General features: G+C 41.0%; 1 protein-coding gene across 2 annotated transcripts in view; it reads right to left on the bottom strand.

The window, feature by feature from the left end:
- The window catches only part of LOC110515725 (cytohesin-1), a 114,007-nt gene extending 92,908 nt beyond the window's left edge, over nucleotides 1–21,099 (bottom strand). Inside the window, exon 1 of one of the 2 annotated variants that reach the window (XM_036939189.1) lies at nucleotides 20,834–21,099. In XM_036939189.1, the coding sequence (XP_036795084.1) occupies nucleotides 20,834–20,852 (19 nt within the window). In that variant the 5' untranslated portion in view covers nucleotides 20,853–21,099. Of the gene's footprint in view, nucleotides 1–1,809; nucleotides 2,295–20,833 lie in introns of those variants that run through there. The other variant, XM_036939187.1, reaches the window with a different exon arrangement.
- Between the last annotated feature and the right edge of the window lie 994 nt (nucleotides 21,100–22,093).

Here is a 22,093-nt window from a genome sequence, read left to right as displayed (position 1 = left end):
TGGTGTGAGATCTAGATTTAGTGAGCTAGTTACAGAGATGCTTACTGTCAGAAGGTATGCCTATTTCCTCTGGCAGTGTGTGTGGGTAGGTGCTACAGGGATTACATGTGCTCTCACTAATGGCATTAGCTGGGCTCACTCCACTACTGCTCTGTTTAGAGGGAGAAAGGTCTTAAACTGAACACTAATGAAACCAGCTCATTAGCTACAGATATCTCTGTCCCAGTGGTTTGTTATTACCTCTGGGGAAGCCACGTGTTCATGCTTCACACACACACACACACACACACACACACAAGCACCAAACACACACACACACACACATTTTGTCAAGGAACCAACACCCATTCCAATGGCTGCACCTGTTCAGACGATTGTTTATTGTTGCCCTCTCATCCAATGAGAAATGTAATCTGGCATCTGATATTATCAGACTCTTACTAACATCTTTCTGAACAACACTGGAAGACAAACTAACATATCCCTCTGAACAACACTGAAAGACAAACTAACATATCCCTCTGAACAACACTGAAAGACAAACTAACATATCCCTCTGAACAACACTGAAAGACAAACTAACATATCCCTCTGAACAACACTGAAAGACAAACTAACATATCCCTCTGAACAACACTGAAAGACAAACTAACATATCCCTCTGAACAACACTGAAAGGCAAACTAACATATCCCTCTGAACAACACTGAAAGACAAACTAACATATCCCTCTGAACAACACTGAAAGGCAAACTAACTTATCCCTCTGAACAACACTGAAAGGCAAACTAACATATCCCTCTGAACAACACTGAAAGACAAACTAACATATCCCTCTGAACAACACTGAAAGACAAACTAACATATCCCTCTGAACAACACTGAAAGACAAACTAACATATCCCTCTGAACAACACTGAAAGGCAAACTAACATATCCCTCTGAACAACACTGAAAGACAAACTAACATATCCTTCTGAACAACACTGAAAGACAAACTAACATATCCCTCTGAACAACACTGAAAGGCAAACTAACTGATCCTTCTGAACAACACTGAAAGACAAACTAACATATCCCTCTGAACAACACTGAAAGGCAAACTAACATATCCCTCTGAACAACACTGAAAGACAAACTAACTGATCCTTCTGAACAACACTGAAAGACAAACTAACATATCCCTCTGAACAACACTGAAAGACAAACTAACTGATCCTTCTGAACAACACTGGAAGACAAACTAACTGATCCTTCTGAACAACACAGAAAGGCAAACTAACTGATCCTTCTGAACAACACAGAAAGGCAAACTAACTGATCCTTCTGAACAACACAGAAAGGCAAACTAACTGATCCTTCTGAACAACACAGAAAGGCAAACTAACTGATCCTTCTGAACAACACAGAAAGGCAAACTAATATATCCTTCTGAACAACACAGAAAGGCAAACTAACTGATCCTTCTGAACAACACAGAAAGCAACATATAGTATCATACTGTACATCTCCAAGAGACACATGAACAAAACATTGATCAAATAGTAACATGATCACATCGATCAAGTATTTCAGAGAGAGAGAGCAACTCTCATTTACATAGGTACATTATCTACAATATGAAAATAAACCCAAGGCACCTGATAATGAAATTCAACCAAAGTGGAACATGACATTTCCCCATATCCTGCTGACTGTGGCGACACCATGAATACATTAACAGAGGCAGGCAACAAGACAACCATCAATCATCTGTTGACCATAGGCTGTCTAGTCCACATAGTTGGTTCCCAAGGCAGCCCATCTTACCTGGAGGAGGCGGATCCTTCACCGCAGGATGGAGGAACGCTTGGAAACTGGATGCGCAAAGTTCGCTCACTGTCCCCATGACGGCTCAGTCAAAACTGTGTGTGTGGATGGGGGGAAGGATTCTTAGTGTACTAGTGTGGGTGTGAGAGTGTCTGAGGGGCTTTCTCTTTCGTTCCCTGTGATTCAGTTCGGCAGACGGAGGTGGAGAGAGGATCAGTTGTCGTGAAGGCCAGTCTCCCTTCTTTCCAGAGAGACAAAGAGAGAGAGCTCTCCTCATCCCCTTCTTCGCTCCTTCTCGTCTGCCTCCTCAGCCGACGGCTGCCGTCCATGGAACACGTTCCTCCTCAGGTCCTGGTGTGTGTCACTGGGACTTCAAGCAGTTAAAGCACTTTTCCTTCACCCTCTTCTCCTCCTTTATTTCTCTCTCTCTTTCTGGATCTGTCTTTCTATCCTTTCTCTTCAGTAGCCACAGCTGAACTCTTTGCTGCTTTCTCTCTCTTCCTCTATTCTGCTCCCTCTCTCTCTTCCTCTATTCTGCTCCCTCTCTCTCTTCCTCTATTCTGCTCCCTCTCTCTGAGCCTCTTTTCTCTCGCTGTGTGTCTCTTGCGCTCCCTTCTTACTTTGCACAGTAACTCTGCAAGATATTCTTAGACTAAACATATTGCACACACAAACACATTCTCAGGCTGTGTGTAAGAGCACATATTAACTCACCTTATGGGCAAATTCTCTCTCTCTCTCAACACAAACAGATGCATTGAAAAACACCACCCGTGATAACATCAATATTTTCTGCAGCACCAAGACCTGAAGCAGTTCAAAGGATCATGTTTATAGGAATATTTAGTCATCCGTCAGAATACTAAGGGGTGTTTTTTAATAGACTTTTATCTAGACTCTTGGGTCACATCCCTTGAAATGACTGGTATATGAGAACACCATGTAACCAATAACTACACCAATCCAGTGCTTTTAAATGTGTGGAGAGAAGGGAACAAGGGCACACCTCAGGAAGGAGGAGAGGACATTGGGAAGCACCATATGTCCAGCAAATCAAGGCTTATTGGACCTTGGATTCTTTAAACCATCCCACACTCTTATATGAAAGTGGTATCCTGAAATAACCTGTCAAAAGCTGCACGACATTGACCAAGATATATACTTCAACATGCCGATCTGAAAAACGTGAAACGTTCGCAATTGTCTGTGAGTATAGACATTTAAAGCAAGACGTCATACACACACACACACAGATGTCTTAGCCTGGTTCCTACATCTGTTCGTGCTGTCCTATGGTCATTGTCATTCCAAAACATGACATTGGACCATAGCAGTTGGCTATACAGGCCAAACAGATCTGGGACAGGGCTAATCGACTACAGGCAGCAGGTAGCCTAGAGGTTCAGAGTGTTGGTCCAGTAACCGAAAGGTCGCTGGTTCGATTCCCTGAGCCGACTAGGTGAAAAACCTGTCGATGTGCCCTTGAGCAAGGCACTCAGCTGTAATTGCTCCTGTAAGTAGTTCTGGATAAGATGTACAGATACTGTGGTTACTGTATCTAAAGCAGTGCATCAGATTCATTCCTCTGTTTTGGTTTTATAGTTCCTCAGGATTGGTTTATGAATGCCTTTGCATGCGTCCCAAATGGAACCCTATCCCCTACACGGTGCACTACTTTTGACCTGAGTCAAAAGTAGTGTTCTATGTAGGTAATAGGGTCCCATTGGAACACAGCCTTTATGTACAAATCCAGTACTCATTGTTGCTTGGCAACAGGTTAAAAAGAAATGATTTGTTCCTGGACAAGAATCTGTGATTCATTTGTTGTGATTATGATCTTCTTCTTCTCTTCTATTGCAGTTACTCACAAAAACAAAATCACACTTGGGACATACACAAGGGGCCTTTTCTTCACAGTAATAAACACACACATAAATCCAGATTCACAGTGCTAACGGGATTTGACTCCTTTGATTCAAATGAGATTTGGTTCCTGCATTCATATTTCGCTTTCTATTTCTCTTTGGGGAGTGCAGCCCAGTTTACCTTCCACGGCAGACAAGCCAGCAATAATCAACTGTCACTGTGAGTTCTACCATCTGTCAATCACTCACCTGGTGTCAATCACTCACCTAGTGTCAAACACTCTTTAAATTCTTAAACACAAGTAGCCATCACTGTGTCCATCACTCTGCCTCAGCCCCTCCTTCTCTGCCAATCAGGTGCCTCAGCCCCTCCTTCTCTGCCAATCAGGTGCCTCATCCCCTCCTTCTCTGCCAATCAGTTGCCTCATCCCGCCCTCTCTGCCAATCAGGTGTCTCAGCCCCTCCTTCTCTGCCAATCAGGTGCCTCATCCCCTCCTTCTCTGCCAATCAGGTGCCTCATCCCCTCCTTCTCTGCCAATCAGGCTGTGTCGCGAGCAGCAGGAGCAGCCTTATAGACTGACTGAGGGCCATGGGGTGGGGGGAGAAGGTGATGCTGTGACAGTTGGGTGGTAATGAAGACATGACTGGCATCCTTCACCAGAGCCCTGCCTGACTGTACCACGGGAGGAAGACTCCAACACTGACCCCAGACCAGGGTCAACATCCCAAATGGACCACGGTCAAAAGTAGTGCACTATACAGGGCAGTATTCAACTCTTACCTTACGAGGTGAGGAGCCTGCTGGTCTTCTGTTCTACCTGATAATTAATTTCACACACCTGGTGTCCCAGGTCGAAATCAGTCCCTGATTAGAGGGGAGCAATGAAAAACACACAGTGGAACTGGCTTCCAGTCCAGAGTTGAGTTTGAAGGATGGATATTGGGAATAGGGTGCAATTTGGGACACAATCTGAAGCTGCCGAGTCAGGAGGAAGTACCCAAAGTGCTGCAGCTGCATGTCATCGTTCCAGTGTAACAGGCCCGTCACGAGAGGGACGGTCAAGACCCTGCTCTGTGAAGTCAGCACAAACCCTGTTTCTGTTTTGGTTTTAATATGTAGGCTATGCATCTCCATTGTACTGCAAGGGACTGTGGGACCTGGTATAGTAGTCAGGGATGAAGAAATGTGTGTGTGTGTGTGTGTGTGTGTGTGTGTGTGTATGTGTGTGTGTGTGTGTAATAAACAGAGCCCCATTATTTAACTTTTATTTTCCCCCAATTGTGGTTGAGTGTCATTATTTGGCCTTTCACAGACGGACACTCTGGGCTCTGTGGGTCCAGACAGAAGCCATCCATCCCCATGTGTCATAGTGATGGCCAGAGGGGTCAGAGCACAGGGAGATGGCGTCATTGTTCTAACTCTACCACCTCTGGTATTACTATAAGACAACAGTCTCCACACAGATCTTACAGCTGCCTTTAGCCACACACATCTTTATGCACCAAGACTATGCAGGCTATGCACATAAATACATAGACACACACATTCATGACCACAAAACACGCACACACAAAGAAACACGCAGATGACTCCGACAGACACAGGCATACACGCATGCACACACACGCAGTGACTCCGACAGACACAGGCATACACGCATGCACACACACGCAGAAACATGACGTTTGAGAAAGCCACTGAACTCGAGGTTAGGTGGAGCAGAGTTCTCCCCTAAGGGGAAATGGCTAGACATCACAGCATTTTCTCACATGATGCTCCCAAATCATTATTTGTGCACCTCTCAGGGAGTTTCAAATAAGGAAGTGTCCTAAATGTTGACTCGAGCTGGATGCAACTGCTTCTATAAACCAAAAGTATAATGAAAACTGTGAATCCAATTGTCAAGACTGTTCATCAAACATAGGCATAGTTCATAACAAGTTAATAGTCTTGTCATTTATGCCTTCATGAAATAAACCATGTTAAAATTCACGATTCAGAATTGAGACCTATATTTTTTTAATTAGCTGACTTGTAAAGACAATACAGTGTTTACAATACTGTCCTTACAATATTGGTATTGTATTTTCTCTGTTTATATCAGTGTTGAACTGTAATTTGATGAGCTATCTGGTGCTGCCACCAAGTGGGCATTTCAAGCATTGGGAAGTTAATCTTGGTTTAATGGCAGCATCGCCATTATCCACTAGTATCCTGGGTCGTGTTCATTAGCGCACACCGTAGCAAAACATTTCACTGTGTTTTCACTCCCTTTCAGGCAGTTTCCCCTGTTATGTGCCTAATGACCTGGGTCATGCTTGTTTCGGTGAAATTCATCCATCACAACTTCCACATCCCTCATTTGCTCAGGCAGACATGGCTGGTACTCCTACAAAAGAGAACATCATCTTATGTTGCGCAGCAGAATTCTACAAAACTGGCATGCAGAAACAGCCATGCAGAAACAGCCATACAGAACCACGCAACGGCAGTGCATAAGAGAGCCTGGTGCCCTCAGAAGGCTAGTGTGCTAGGGTGACGGTATCTAGCAACATCTCCACTGCAGAGAAATAGAATGACAATTTACAGTCATGCGCGCATACATTTTACATATGGGTGGATCCAGGAATCGAACCCACAATCCTGGTGTTACCTGCGCCATGCTCTACCAACTGAACCATACAGGACCACAGGGAGATACAGAGTATGGAGATTACAGGGGATACTGGCCAGGGGTGGCAACCAGTCAGAGCAGACTGAAAAACACACAAACAATGGATGAAAAGTGATCATATTTACTGAGTACTGTACTGTGCAGGTGGATTATTTACTGAGTACTGTTCTGTGTAGGTGGATTATTTACTGAGTACTGTTCTGTGTAGGTGGATTATTTACTGAGTACTGTTCTGTGTAGGTGGATTATTTACTGAGTACTGTTCTGTGTAGGTGGATTATTTACTGAGTACTGTTCTGTGTAGGTGGATTATTTACTGAGTAATGTACTGTATAGGTGGAGTATTTACTGAGTACTGTACTGTGTAGGTGGATTATTTACTGAGTACTGTTCTGTGTAGGTGGATTATTTACTGAGTAATGTACTGTGTAGGTGGAGTATTTACTGAGTACTGTACTGTGTAGGTGGATTATTTACTGAGTAATGTACTGGGTACTGTACTGTGTAGGTGGAGTATTTACTGAGTACTGTACTGTGTAGGTGGATTATTTACTGAGTACTGTTCTGTGTAGGTGGAGTATTTACTGAGTACTGTTCTGTGTAGGTGGATTATTTACTGAGTACTGTACTGTGTAGGTGGAGTATTTACTGAGTACTGTACTGTGTAGGTGGATTATTTACTGAGTAATGTACTGTGTAGGTGGATTATTTACTGAGTACTTACTAGGTACTGTTCTGTGTAGGCGGATAATTTACTGAGTACTTACAGGGTACTGTACTGTATAGGTGGATTATTTACTGAGTACTTACTAGGTACTGTACTGTGTAGGTGGATTATTTACTGAGTACTGTCCTGTGTAGGTGGATTATTTACTGAGTACTTACTAGGTACTGTACTGTGTAGGTGGATTATTTACTGAGTACTTACTAGGTACTGTACTGTGTAGGTGGATTATTTACTGAGTACTTACTAGGTACTGTTCTGTGTAGGCGGATAATTTACTGAGTACTTACTAGGTACTGTACTGTATAGGTGGATTATTTACTGAGTACTTACTAGGTACTGTACTGTGTAGGTGGATTATTTACTGAGTACTGTCCTGTGTAGGTGGATTATTTACTGAGTACTTACTAGGTACTGTACTGTGTAGGTGGATTATTTACTGAGTACTTACTAGGTACTGTACTGTGTAGGTGGATTATTTACTGAGTACTGTACTGTGTAGGTGGATTATTTACTGAGTACTGTACTGTGTAGGTGGATTATTTACTGAGTACTTACTAGGTACTGTACTGTGTATGTGGATTATTTACTGAGTACTTACTGAGTACTGTACTGTGTAGGTGGATTATTTACTGAGTACTGTTCTATGTAGGTGGATTAGTTACTGAGTACTTACTGGGTATTGTTCTGTGTAGGTGGATTATTTACTGAGTACTGTACTGTGTAGGTGGATTATTTACTGAGTACTTACTAGGTACTGTACTGTGTAGGTGGATTATTTACTGAGTACTGTACTGTGTAGGTGGATTATTTACTGAGTACTGTACTGTGTAGGTGGATTATTTACTGAGTACTTACTAGGTACTGTACTGTGTAGGTGGATTATTTACCGAGTATTTACTGGGTACTGTACTGTGTAGGTGGATTATTTACTGAGTACTGTACTGTGTAGATAGATTATTTACTGAGTATTTACTGGGTACTGTACTGTGTAGGTGGATTATTTACTGAGTACTGTCCTGTGTAGGTGGATTATTTACTGAGTACTTACTAGGTACTGTACTGTGTAGGTGGATTATTTACTGAGTACTTACTAGGTACTGTACTGTGTAGGTGGATTATTTACTGAGTACTGTACTGTGTAGGTGGATTATTTACTGAGTACTGTACTGTGTAGGTGGATTATTTACTGAGTACTTACTAGGTACTGTACTGTGTATGTGGATTATTTACTGAGTACTTACTGAGTACTGTACTGTGTAGGTGGATTATTTACTGAGTACTGTTCTATGTAGGTGGATTAGTTACTGAGTACTTACTGGGTATTGTTCTGTGTAGGTGGATTATTTACTGAGTACTGTACTGTGTAGGTGGATTATTTACTGAGTACTTACTAGGTACTGTACTGTGTAGGTGGATTATTTACTGAGTACTGTACTGTGTAGGTGGATTATTTACTGAGTACTGTACTGTGTAGGTGGATTATTTACTGAGTACTTACTAGGTACTGTACTGTGTAGGTGGATTATTTACCGAGTATTTACTGGGTACTGTACTGTGTAGGTGGATTATTTACTGAGTACTGTACTGTGTAGATAGATTATTTACTGAGTATTTACTGGGTACTGTACTGTGTAGGTGGATTATTTACTGAGTATTTACTGGGTACTGTACTGTGTAGGTAGAGTATTTACTGGGTACTGTACTGTGTAGGTGGATTATTTACTGAGTATTTACTGGGTACTGTACTGTGTAGGTAGAGTATTTACTGAGTAATGTACTGTGTAGGTGGATTATTTACTGAGTATTTACTGGGTACTGTACTGTGTAGGTGGATTATTTACTGAGTACTTACTAGGTACTATACTGTGTAGGTGGATTATTTACTGAGTATTTACTGGGTACTGTACTGTGTAGGTGGATTATTTACTGAGTATTTACTGGGTACTGTACTGTGTAGGTAGAGTATTTACTGAGTAATGTACTGTGTAGGTGGATTATTTACTGAGTACTTACTAGGTACTGTACTGCGTAGGTGGATTATTTACTGAGTACTTACTAGGTACTGTACTGCGTAGGTGGATTATTTACTGAGTATTTACAGGGTACTGTACTGTGTAGGTAGAGTATTTACTGAGCAATGTACTGTGTAGGTGGATTATTTACTGAGTACTTACTAGGTTCTGTACTGTGTAGGTGGATTATTTACTGAGTACTGTACTGTGTAGGTGGATTATTTACGGAGTACTTACTAGGTACTGTACTGTGTAGGTGGATTATTTACTGAGTACTGTACTGTGTAGGTGGATTATTTACGGAGTACTTACTAGGTACTGTACTGTGTAGGTGGATTATTTACTGAGTACTGTACTGTGTAGGTGGATTATTTACGGAGTACTTACTAGGTACTGTACTGTGTAGGTGGATTATTTACTGAGTACTGTTCTGTGTAGGTGGATTATTTACGGAGTACTTACTAGGTACTGTACAGGTGGATTATTTACTGAGTACTGTACTGTGTAGGTGGATTATGTACGGAGTACTTACTAGATACTGTACTGTGTAGGTGGATTATTTACTGAGTATTTACTGGGTACTGTACTGTGTAGGTAGATTATTTACTGAGTACTTACTAGGTACTGTACTGTGTAGGTGGATTATTTACTGAGTACTTACTAGGTACTGTACTGTGTAGGTGGATTATTTACTGAGTACTTACTAGGTACTGTACTGTGTAGGTGGATTATTTACTGGGTACTGTACTGTGTAGGTGGATTATTTACTGAGTATTTACTGAGTAATGTACTGTGTAGGTAGATTATTTACTGAGTACTTACTAGGTACTGTACTGTGTAGGTGGATTATTTACTGAGTACTTACTAGGTACTGTACTGTGTAGGTGGATTATTTACTGAGTACTGTACTGTGTAGCTGGATTATTTACTGAGTATTTACTGGGTAGTGTACTGCGTAGATGGATTATTTACTGAGTACTGTACTGTGTAGGTTTGGGTGAATTACAGTACACTGAAATTCTAATTCCAAATCTCTTCAACGCCTTCAATGAGGAAAATGTGTCATTGGAATTTGGTGTAGTTTCTGAATGGACTGGAATTGAAATGGAATTGACACCAACCCTGCTGAGTACAGTGGTGGGGAGGTGGATTATTAACTCTACACACCAGTCTAGCTAGCATCCCCCCGGTGACTCAGAACAGCAGCTGGGAGAAAGCAACAACAGCCCTCCTGATCCACTGATGTTCTAAGCATCACAAGAGGCTGCTTACACAAGTAGGAGAGCTTAGAATAACTACGGAACACAGTGTCAGGGTACAGCTACCCAGCAGAGGAAGAAACTCCAGCACTATGGTTATCGTGAATGCTCCACAAACGTCTTAGGGACATATGCTAATTTCCATTTAAGTTGAATTTTCACATAGAACCTATGGTTTGGTCAGGGTACCTTACCTTCATCAGGGTAACACGTTTAACTGTCCCGATCGTCGTATGGAGTAGACCAAAATGCAGCGTAGTTAGAATATATTCTTCTTTATTAATGAAGAACACGAAGAACACTTAAACAAAAACAACAAAACGAATAAGACGAACGTGACCGCTACATAAACACTGTGCTAACGTGCAACATAACATAGACAATAACCCACGAAATACCCAAAGAAGATGGCTGCCTAAATATGGTTCCCAATCAGAGACAACGATAAACACCTGCCTCTAATTGAGAACCAATCTAGGCAACCATAGACCTACATAAACATCTAGATGGAAACAACCCCATAAATCTACAAAGAACCCTAGACAGTACAAACACCCTAGATGAGACAAAAACACACATACCACCCTCGTCACACCCTGACCTAACCAAAATATATAAAGAAAACAAAGAATACTCAGGTCAGGGCGTGACATTAACATGTTAGTTCTCTCGTCCCTGTGCATACACTATTCTATCCTATGTATTCTTCAGGCACACTATATATTCTATCAATATGCTGTCCATGTCTATACATCCCATCACACATACTCATTCCAGGGTTTTGCTTTATTTTTGTTATTTTCTACATTGTAGAATAATAGTGAAGACATCAAAACTATGAAATAGCACACATGTAGTAACCAAAAGTGTTAAACAAATCAAAATACATTTTATGTTTGAGATTCTTCAAAGTAGCCACCCTTTTCCTTGATGAAAGCTTTGCACACTCTTGGCATTCTCTCAACCAGCTTCATGAGGTAGTTGTCTGGAATGCATGTCAATTATCAGGTGTGCCTTGTTAAAAGTATGTGCTATTTTATAGTTTTAATGTCTTCACTATTATTCTACAATGTAGAACATAGTAAAAATAAAGAAAAACCCTGGAGTAAGTAGGCGTGTCCAAACGTTTGACTAGTTGGTACTGTATATATATTTATACTCTGGACTCCCGACATTGCTCGTCCTATTATTTCTAGATTTCTTAATTCCACTCTTTTACCTTTAGATTTGTGTGTATTGCTGCGAATTGTTAGATATTATTGCACTGTTGGAGCTGGGAACACAAGCATTTTGCTACACCCGCAATAACATCTGCTAAACATGTGTATGCGACCAATAAAATTAGATTTGTCCCTTGTGGCTCAGACAGAGGTAGACAACGCATGCAAACAGAGATAAACAGGCAGACAGGGATAAAACAGGCAGACTGAAATAAACATGCAGATAGAGGCAGAAAGGCAGACAGAGGCAGACAGAGAAACAGGCAGACAGAGATAAACAGGCAGACAGAGATAGACAGGCAGACAGAGATAGACAGGCAGACAGAGGTAGACAGGCAGACAGAGGTAGACAGGCAGACAGAGGTAGACAGGCAGACAGAGGCAGACAGAGAAACAGGCAGACAGAGATAAACAGGCAGACAGAGATAGACAGGCAGACAGAGGCAGACAGACGCAGACAGAGATAGACAGGTAGACAGAGATAGACAGGCAGACATGGATAAACAGGCAGACAGAGATAGACAGAGGAAGAGGTGTGTATTTCAGAGAGGAAGTGAGAGGAAAGATCAACTAACTGATTCACATCCGCTTCAATGTGACAGTTACTTTTTTCTCTCTCATTTTCAGATGTTTTCCCCCTTCTTCATCTTTCAGGTCCTTCTTTCAGACTGTCTTTCTAACCACAGCGGGTGGCTATACGCGCTACAGGGAGTTTTGGGCGGCTGATTTCTGACAGAGTCTTTTGCATATGAGAGGGAAGCAGCGCTTAAAATGTGCTGTCTGTAAGAGCCCTTCTAATCTCTGGTCTCCAGAAATAAGTCCAAAGAGCTAAACTCCACCTGAGCTGAGATGACTGAAGTAAACAACAGGCCCAGCCAACCACGTCAGTCATTCTGTCTAGAAGGCGGGGCTATCTGTCAGAACGACGTGCTCAGTCAACCACACATCAGTTATTCTGTCTAGGAGGCGGGACCATCAATCAGATTGACAGCATAAGAGAAGGGCCACAGGAACACCAACAGGAATAGGCAGGGCCTGCCATCTAGCAGCTGTAACCACGGCAACCACACACACACACCTGAAATCACAACAGCAACCCGAGCCACTGACTGTACTTCCTCTGTGGGTGCACTTCATCATGTACAAAGAACTAGATATTGAACAGTATCTAAAATGCTATCTGAGACTGTAGCATTAAACAAGCAGACATGACCTTTACTTTTCCTCTGACATCACAAAGTAACAATGGAATATAACCTTTTCCTCTGACATCACAAAGTAACAATGGAATATAACCTTTTCCTCTGACATCAAAGTAACAATGGAATATAACATTTTCCTCTGACATCACAAAGTAACAATGGAATATAACCTTTTCCCCTGACATCACAAAGTAACAATGGAATATAACCTTTTCCCCTGACATCACAAAGTAACAATGGAATATAACCTTTTCCCCTGACATCACAAAGTAACAATGGAATATAACCTTTTCCCCTGACATCACAAAGTAACAATGGAATATAACCTTTTCCTCTGACATCACAAAGTAACAATGGAATATAACCTTTTCCTCTGACATCACAAAGTAACAATGGAATATAACCTTTTCCCCTGACATCACAAAGTAATAATGGAATATAACCTTTTCCCCTGACATCACAAAGTAACAATGGAATATAACCTTTTCCCCTGACATCACAAAGTAACAATGGAATATAACCTTTTGCTCTGACATCACAAAGTAACAATGGAATATAACCTTTTCCCCTGACATCAAAGTAACAATGGAATATAACCTTTTCCCCTGACATCACAAAGTAACAATGGAATATAACCTTTTCCTCTGACATCACAAAGTAACAATGGAATATAACCTTTTCCCCTGACATCAAAGTAACAATGGAATATAACCTTTTCCCCTGACATCACAAAGTAACAATGGAATATAACCTTTTCCTCTGACATCACAAAGTAACAATGGAATATAACCTTTTCCCCTGACATCAAAGTAACAATGGAATATAACCTTTTCCCCTGACATCACAAAGTAACAATGGAATATAACCTTTTCCCCTGACATCACAAAGTAACAATGGAATATAACCTTTTCTCCTGACATCACAAAGTAACAATGGAATATAACCTTTTCCTCTGACATCACAAAGTAACAATGGAATATAACCTTTTCCTCTGACATCACAAAGTAACAATGGAATATAACCTTTTCCCCTGACATCACAAAGTAACAATGGAATATAACCTTTTCTCCTGACATCACAAAGTAACAATGGAATATAACCTTTTCCTCTGACATCACAAAGTAACAATGGAATATAACCTTTTCCCCTGACATCACAAAGTAACAATGGAATATAACCTTTTCTCCTGACATCACAAAGTAACAATGGAATATAACCTTTTCTCCTGACATCACAAAGTAACAATGGAATATAACCTTTTCCCCTGACATCACAAAGTAACCATGGAATACAACCTTTTCTCCTGACATCACAAAGTAACAATGGAATATAACATTTTCTCCTGACATCACAAAGTAACAATGGAATATAACCTTTTCCCCTGACATCAAAGTAATAATGGAATATAACCTTTTCCCCTGACATCAAAGTAATAATGGAATATAACCTTTTCCCCTGACATCAAAGTAATAATGGAATATAACCTTTTCCCCTGACATCAAAGTAATAATGGAATATAACCTTTTCCCCTGACATCACAAAGTAACAATGGAATATAACCTTTTCTCCTGACATCACAAAGTAACAATGGAATATAACCTTTTCCTCTGACATCACAAAGTAACAATGGAATATAACCTTTTCCTCTGACATCACAAAGTAACAATGGAATATAACCTTTTCCCCTGACATCACAAAGTAACAATGGAATATAACCTTTTCTCCTGACATCACAAAGTAACAATGGAATATAACCTTTTCCTCTGACATCACAAAGTAACAATGGAATATAACCTTTTCCCCTGACATCACAAAGTAACAATGGAATATAACCTTTTCTCCTGACATCACAAAGTAACAATGGAATATAACCTTTTCCCCTGACATCACAAAGTAACCATGGAATACAACCTTTTCTCCTGACATCACAAAGTAACAATGGAATATAACATTTTCTCCTGACATCACAAAGTAACAATGGAATATAACCTTTTCCCCTGACATCAAAGTAATAATGGAATATAACCTTTTCCCCTGACATCAAAGTAATAATGGAATATAACCTTTTCCCCTGACATCAAAGTAATAATGGAATATAACCTTTTCCCCTGACATCAAAGTAATAATGGAATATAACCTTTTCCCCTGACATCAAAGTAATAATGGAATATAACCTTTTCCCCTGACATCAAAGTAATAATGGAATATAACCTTTTCCCCTGACATCAAAGTAATAATGGAATATAACCTTTTCACCTGACATCAAAGTAATAATGGAATATAACCTTTTCCCCTGACATCAAAGTAATAATGGAATATAACCTTTTCCCCTGACATCAAAGTAATAATGGAATATAACCTTTTCCCCTGACATCAAAGTAATAATGGAATATAACCTTTTCCCCTGACATCAAAGTAATAATGGAATATAACCTTTTCCCCTGACATCAAAGTAATAATGGAATATAACCTTTTCCCCTGACATCAAAGTAATAATGGAATATAACCTTTTCCCCTGACATCAAAGTAATAATGAAATATAACCTTTTCCCCTGACATCAAAGTAATAATGGAATATATCCTTTTCGCTGATATCATAGATGTGGTAAAGAGGTCAATGGAACTTGACTAAAACGATAGAAAACCAATGGAAATACGTGGGGGAAAGAATCAAAACCTCCTCATTGCCACTAGCAAAATGTGCCAAAATTGAGGCTATTGTTTATATTTCACACTGTGTTGAGGTACAAATCAGAGTATAATGCTTATATGGATGTCAACTCCAATACATATTCATGTCATCGTCACCAATCAACTGCATTACAGTTAAATATGACTTTGACTACCAACACAGATTTCTGTATGCTAGCTATCCAACCAGCTTATACGAATGGGTGTTAGCATTTAGCAGTCACTACTTCTAAACCTGAAAAGGGACTATTTCTAAATGTTAAGCAGTGAAAACAGCCAGATATATCAGAAAGGGACTTTAGTAACCACATTGTGGGCCTGTTACAATACATCAGTCATGACGGATTTGATGAATATCCACATTGCTAGATCAGATTTGTTGAATGTGCGCCAATCCGGCATCTGTCTTCTATCCCCCACGGTCTGCATTCCATTGACCTGTTTACCGCGTCTATAAAGTAATACTGAAATGATAAAGTAGCAACGGACTAAAACCGTGTTGATATGGAGAAAGAAACAATGCACTATAACGTTTCTCTGACATCACAATGTGGTAAAGTGCAAAAACAAATGTCCAATTCACACATGTAATGTGTGAAATAGGACAGATACAAGCACTCGCTTATATTTGTTCTATTTGAGTATTTCACATACTAGAAGTGTGAATTGTAAATGTGTTTTTTCCCCATATCCCAACACCCTCAGAGAGTGGGGTCACAGCCAGGGTCAGCCATTGTCAACGGCAACCCTGGAGCAATTAGGGTTAAGCGAATTGCTCAAGGGCAATATATATATTTTTTGCTGGCTTGGAATTCGAACGAGCAACCTTTCGGTTACTGGCCCAACGCTCCTTTCCACTAGGCTACGGAACATAGTCAAAGTCACGAAGGTCGTATGTCATAGAAGTAACACAAGACGGTGTGGAAGCTAATGCTAAATTAAGCAGCACAGCCATGCATAAAAAGGAGGGTTGACGGTTGGTACCTAGCAACATCTCCCTCTGCAGAGTAAGTAAGGAGACCCAGGAAAGGATGGCAACAGACTGAGAACATATTCTCTGAAGATGCAACATAAAATATACAACTAGGCTAAACAATATTTCTTTGTCTGACTAGATTAAACACACACACACACTATTCTTGAGCGAAAGCAAGGATTACTTTTATTCTCTCTCGGGAGCCTATAGTTATGCTGAATAACCCAAATGCATTCCAGAAAGAGGATGATGATATGACATTCTTACCAGTGGTTTTGACAGGAGGGCTGTGTCCCAAATGGCACCCTATTCCCTATATCGTGCACTATGTAGGGATTAGGGTCCCATTTGGGACATAGCTGAGGAGTGTCAGGGACACTGAGTGGGTCTAAACGTGCTGACTACATTCCTACATCCTGTCTCTCTTATTCGTCACATCACAGCTCATTATTACATAAGAAAAGTCATATTTTAATTGAACCCCCTGTCATAAGGCCTACATTAGACTGGCATAACACTGACATAACAGTTGCCAATCATGACTGTTGGTGTCAACTTAAGACAAGACTTATATTACACTGTCATGACACAAGCCATGAATTAGCTGAACCAGTTTGCTGACCTAACCTACATTGTTGTGTCACTATAAAGTCTGTTGTAATTTCTCAACTTCAACTGTTACGACTGCTCATGACTTAAGCTGCTGTATGTCATGTTGTGTTTATATGCCTCATGACTTAAGCTGCTGTATGTCATGTTGTGTGTTTATATGCCTCATGACTTAAGCTGCTGTATGTCATGTTGTGTTTATATGCCTCATGACTTAAGCTGCTGTATGTCATGTTGTGTGTTTACATGCCTCATGACTTAAGCTGCTGTATGTCATGTTGTGTGTTTACATGCCTCATGACTTAAGCTGCTGTATGTCATGTTGTGTGTTTACATGCCTCATGACTTAAGCTGCTGTATGTCATGTTGTGTGTTTACATGCCTCATGACTTAAGCTGCTGTATGTCATGTTGTGTGTTTACATGCCTCATGACTTAAGCTGCTGTATGTCATGTTGTGTGTTTACATGCCTCATGACTTAAGCTGCTGTATGTCATGTTGTGTGTTTATATGCCTCATGACTTAAGCTGCTGTGTGTCATGTTGTGTGTTTACATGCCTCATGACTTAAGCTGCTGTATGTCATGTTGTGTGTTTACATGCCTCATGACTTAAGCTGCTGTATGTCATGTTGTGTGTTTATATGCCTCATGACTTAAGCTGCTGTATGTCATGTTGTGTGTTTACATGCCTCATGACTTAAGCTGCTGTATGTCATGTTGTGTGTTTACATGCCTCATGACTTAAGCTGCTGTATGTCATGTTGTGTGTTTACATGCCTCATGACTTAAACTGCTGTATGTCATGTGTGTTTACATGCCTCATGACTTAAGCTGCTGTATGTCATGTTGTGTGTTTACATGCCTCATGACTTAAGCTGCTGTATGTCATGTTGTGTGTTTATATGCCTCATGACTTAAGCTGCTGTATGTCATGTTGTGTGTTTATATGCCTCATGACTTAAGCTGCTGTATGTCATGTTGTGTGTTTACATGCCTCATGACTTAAGCTGCTGTATGTCATGTTGTGTGTTTATATGCCTCATGACTTAAGCTGCTGTATGTCATGTTGTGTGTTTACATGCCTCATGACTTAAGCTGCTGTATGTCATGTTGTGTTTATATGCCTCATGACTTAAGCTGCTGTATGTCATGTTGTGTGTTTACATGCCTCATGACGGGGGACTCAAGTAAAAGTATAACCTGTAAAGCAATAAAACATGCAGCACAAACCGTCAGATAAGTGACAGGTGGTAGCGTAGTGGGAGGACCCTGAACCTCCCCTGTCTCTCAGGTCTATTAAACTAATACGTGGACAGAAACAGCCAACACACCACTCCCACTGAGACAGAAACAGTCCTCTACAGCCAACACACCACTCCCACTGAGACAGTAACAGTCCTCTACAGCCAACACACCACTCCCACTGAGACAGTAACAGTCCTCTACAGCCAACACACCACTCCCACTGAGACAGTAACAGCCAACACACCACTCCCACAAAAACAGCAAATGATATCTTGCAATGAGGCCATTGCAGCCACCAGCTTCTATTTTCAGATGCATTAGGGAATCAGCAAGCTAACTAATAAATCATTGACATAATCAAGTCTCCATAATAAGGAGCATGATGACGACCCCATGGAGTCAAGGAATGACATCATCAAGGATGACTCTCCTGAAGTGTCAGATGATCTCATGCATAGCATTTAACTTCCTGTAAAGAGATCAGTTTACACTGGGGCTTGTTTATCTGGTGCATGCATCACCTGACTAGTATATGGCTGGACTGAAGCAACACAGCCTATACAGTGCACTCAGAAAGTATTCTATTTTGTTACTTTACTGCCTTATTCTAAAATGTATTAAATATGTTGTTTTTTTCTCATCAATCTACACACAATACCACATAATGACAAAGCAAAGACATTTTTGAAAACGTATTAAAAATATTACATTTACACAAGTTCAGACCCCTTTACTCAGTACTTTGTTCAAGAACCTTTGGCAGCGATTACAGCCTTGAGTCTTCTTGGGTATGAACTACTAGCTTGTCACACCTGTATTTGGGGAGTTTCTCCCATTCTTCTCTGCAGATCCAGAGATCCTCTCAAGCTCTGTCAGGTTGGATGGGGAGCATTGCTGGGCCACTCAAGGACATTGAGACTTGTCCCGAATCCACTCCTGTGTTGTCTTGGCTGTGTGCTTAGGTCCTGAGTGCTCTGGACCAGGTTTTCATCAAGGATCTCTCTGTACTTTGCTCCGTTCACATTTCCCTCCACCTGACTAGTCTCCTAGTCCCTGCCGCTGAAAAACATCCCCACAGTATGATGCTGCCACCACCGTGCTTCACCATAGGGATGGTATTGGCCAGGTGATGAGCGGTGCCTGGTTTCCTCCAGATGTGACGCTTGGCATTCAGGCCAAAGAGTTCAATCTTAGTTTCATCAGAGCAGATCATCTGGTTTCTCATGGTCTGAGAGTCCTTTAGGGGCCTTTTGGCATATTCATTTACTGAGGAGTGGCTTCCGTCTGGCCACCCTACCATAAAGGCCTGTTTGGTGCAGTGCAACAGAAATGGTTGTTCTTCTGGAAGATTCTCCCATCTCCACACAGGAACTATCAGAGTGACCATCTGGTTCTTGGTCACCTCCCTGACCAAGGCCCTTCTCCCCTTATTGCTCAGTTTGGCCGGGCAGCCAGCTCTAGGAAGAGTCTTGGTGGTTCCAAACTTCTTCCATTTAAGAATGATGGAGGCCACTGTGTTCTTGGGGACCTTCAATGCTGCAGACATTTTTTGGTACCCTTCCCCCAGATCTGTGCCTCGACACAATCCTGTCTAGGAGCTCTACGGACATTTCCTTCAACCGGCTTGGTTCGTGCACTGACATGTACTGTCAACTGTGGGACCTTATATAGACAGATGTCCAATCAATTGAATATACCTCAAGTGGACTACAATCAAGTTGTAGAAACATCAAGGATTATCAATGGAAACAGGGTGCACCTGAGCTCAATTTCAAGTCTCATAGCAAAGGGTCTGAATACTTACGTAAATAAGGCATTTATTTTTTGTATTTTTTATAAATTCGCCACAATTTCAAAAAAAACTTTTCGCTTTGTGATTATGGGGTATTGTGTGTAGGTTAATGAAGACCATTTTTATTTAACAAATTTTAGAATAAGGCTGTAACGTAACGTGGAAAAGGTGAAGGGGTCTGAATACTTTCTGAATGCATCTATGTATTGATGCCATTTAACGAAGAATCTGACAAAACTTTAGCATATTTATTCGTATTCATTCAGTTTTTCTATAAAAACAATGCTTTTATATATATATATATATATAAATGGAGTCCCTGGGAGTCCCATTGAAATCAAAGGAGCCCTGCTTTGAGTGCCGATATAGATACAAATGTATATGGTTCCCCATGGAAAATGTCCCATATTCATCCCTAGCGCAAAGCTTCACCACCATGGTGTTCAATAATTCAGCATGCATGTCTTTTTATAGCCCATGAATCCCGACCAGACTACCTGTGCTGTTCATCAGGTAGCCTGAACAACTTCCGCCAATCTTGAATTTGACACATCGGAACTATATGTAGCGTGACATGAATCTAGTCGACTTGTGTGTTCATCATCACGCGCAGATCATGGCTTTTGGTAAGCCTAGAAGCGAACCCTTTAAACCTAACACTGAATTAACGGTCATGTTTACTGTAGACAGGTGTTTACACGCGTGAGTATGCGTTATCTATATGAAGTGACGGAAAGATAAACAACCTACCATAATTCTCCCCATCCATACTGATGCTGCTGTAGGCTTCAGTTTCTTGCGCTCCCTCTGCTGCAGCCGATATCTCCAATACGCCCGCCCACGCGTGTCCGGTTGTCAGTCTGCCTGGATGTATCCCTCCCTAAAGTCCCCAACTGATTAGAAAGCGTGTTTTCATATTTATTCTATTCCTGCTGAAAGTGAATCGGTTGTAAATTATGTAGAGTAGCTAGGACTGCAGGCAGAGCTTTGAGAACGTCAATCCATCCAGAGAGAAACCGCACGATCATGGCCCCTCCTTTCAGAGATGATGTCACGCGCTATAACTTAATGTCAGATACTATGCCTTTTACTCATTTACATGTTTACTATTGTAAAGAACTAGCACAATTGGCTCAGAAATAAATGTTTCGTTGCACCTGCATGATGCTGGTGCCACACATTATTTAGTGAAATATATGAGATCCCATGTTAATATTCAGACTTTTATGACACTGTAAAATGACAGTCCATTGGGAAGTATTCAGACCACTTCACTTTTTCCACATTTTGTTGTTACAGCCTTATTCTAAAATTGATTAAATGTTTTCCCCCCCTAATCTACACACAATACCCCACAATGACAAAGCAACAACAAGAATTTAAACATTTTTGACTTATAAATAGGGGAGGAAAAAAAAGGAAATATCACATTTCAGTAAGTATTCAGACCCTTTACTCTGTACATATGCAGCGATTACAGCCTCGATTCTTCTTGGGTATGACGCTACAAGCTTGGCACACCTGTATTGTATTTTCTCGCATTCTTCTCTGCATATCCTCTCAAGCTGGGTCAGACTAGATGGGGAGCATTGCTGCACAGCTATTTCAGCTCTTTCCAGAGATGTTCAATCAGGTTCAAATCCGGGCTCTGGTGGGCCACTCAAGGACATTGAGACTTGTCCTGAAGCCACTCCTGCATTGTCTTGGCTGTGTGCTTATGGTTGTTGTCCTGTTGGAAGATGAACCTTTGCCCCAGTCTGAGGTCCTGAGTGCTCTAGAGGTTTTCATCAATGATCTCTCTGTACTCCGTTCATATTTCCCTCAATCCTGACTAGTCTCCCAGTTCCTGTCGCTGAAAAACATCCCCACAGCATGATGCTGCCACCACCATGCTTCACTGTATTAGCCAGGTGATAAGCGGTGCCTGGTTTCCTCCAGATGTGACACTTGGCATTCAGGCCAAAGAGTTCATAATTGGTTTCACCAGAGCAGAGATTCTGGTTTCTCATG

Source organism: Oncorhynchus mykiss, chromosome 12 (genome assembly GCF_013265735.2).
Source record: "Oncorhynchus mykiss isolate Arlee chromosome 12, USDA_OmykA_1.1, whole genome shotgun sequence".
Taxonomy (NCBI): domain Eukaryota; kingdom Metazoa; phylum Chordata; class Actinopteri; order Salmoniformes; family Salmonidae; genus Oncorhynchus; species Oncorhynchus mykiss.
Note: the sequence above shows the minus strand (reverse complement) of the source record. Positions and strands in the feature narration are given on the sequence as shown.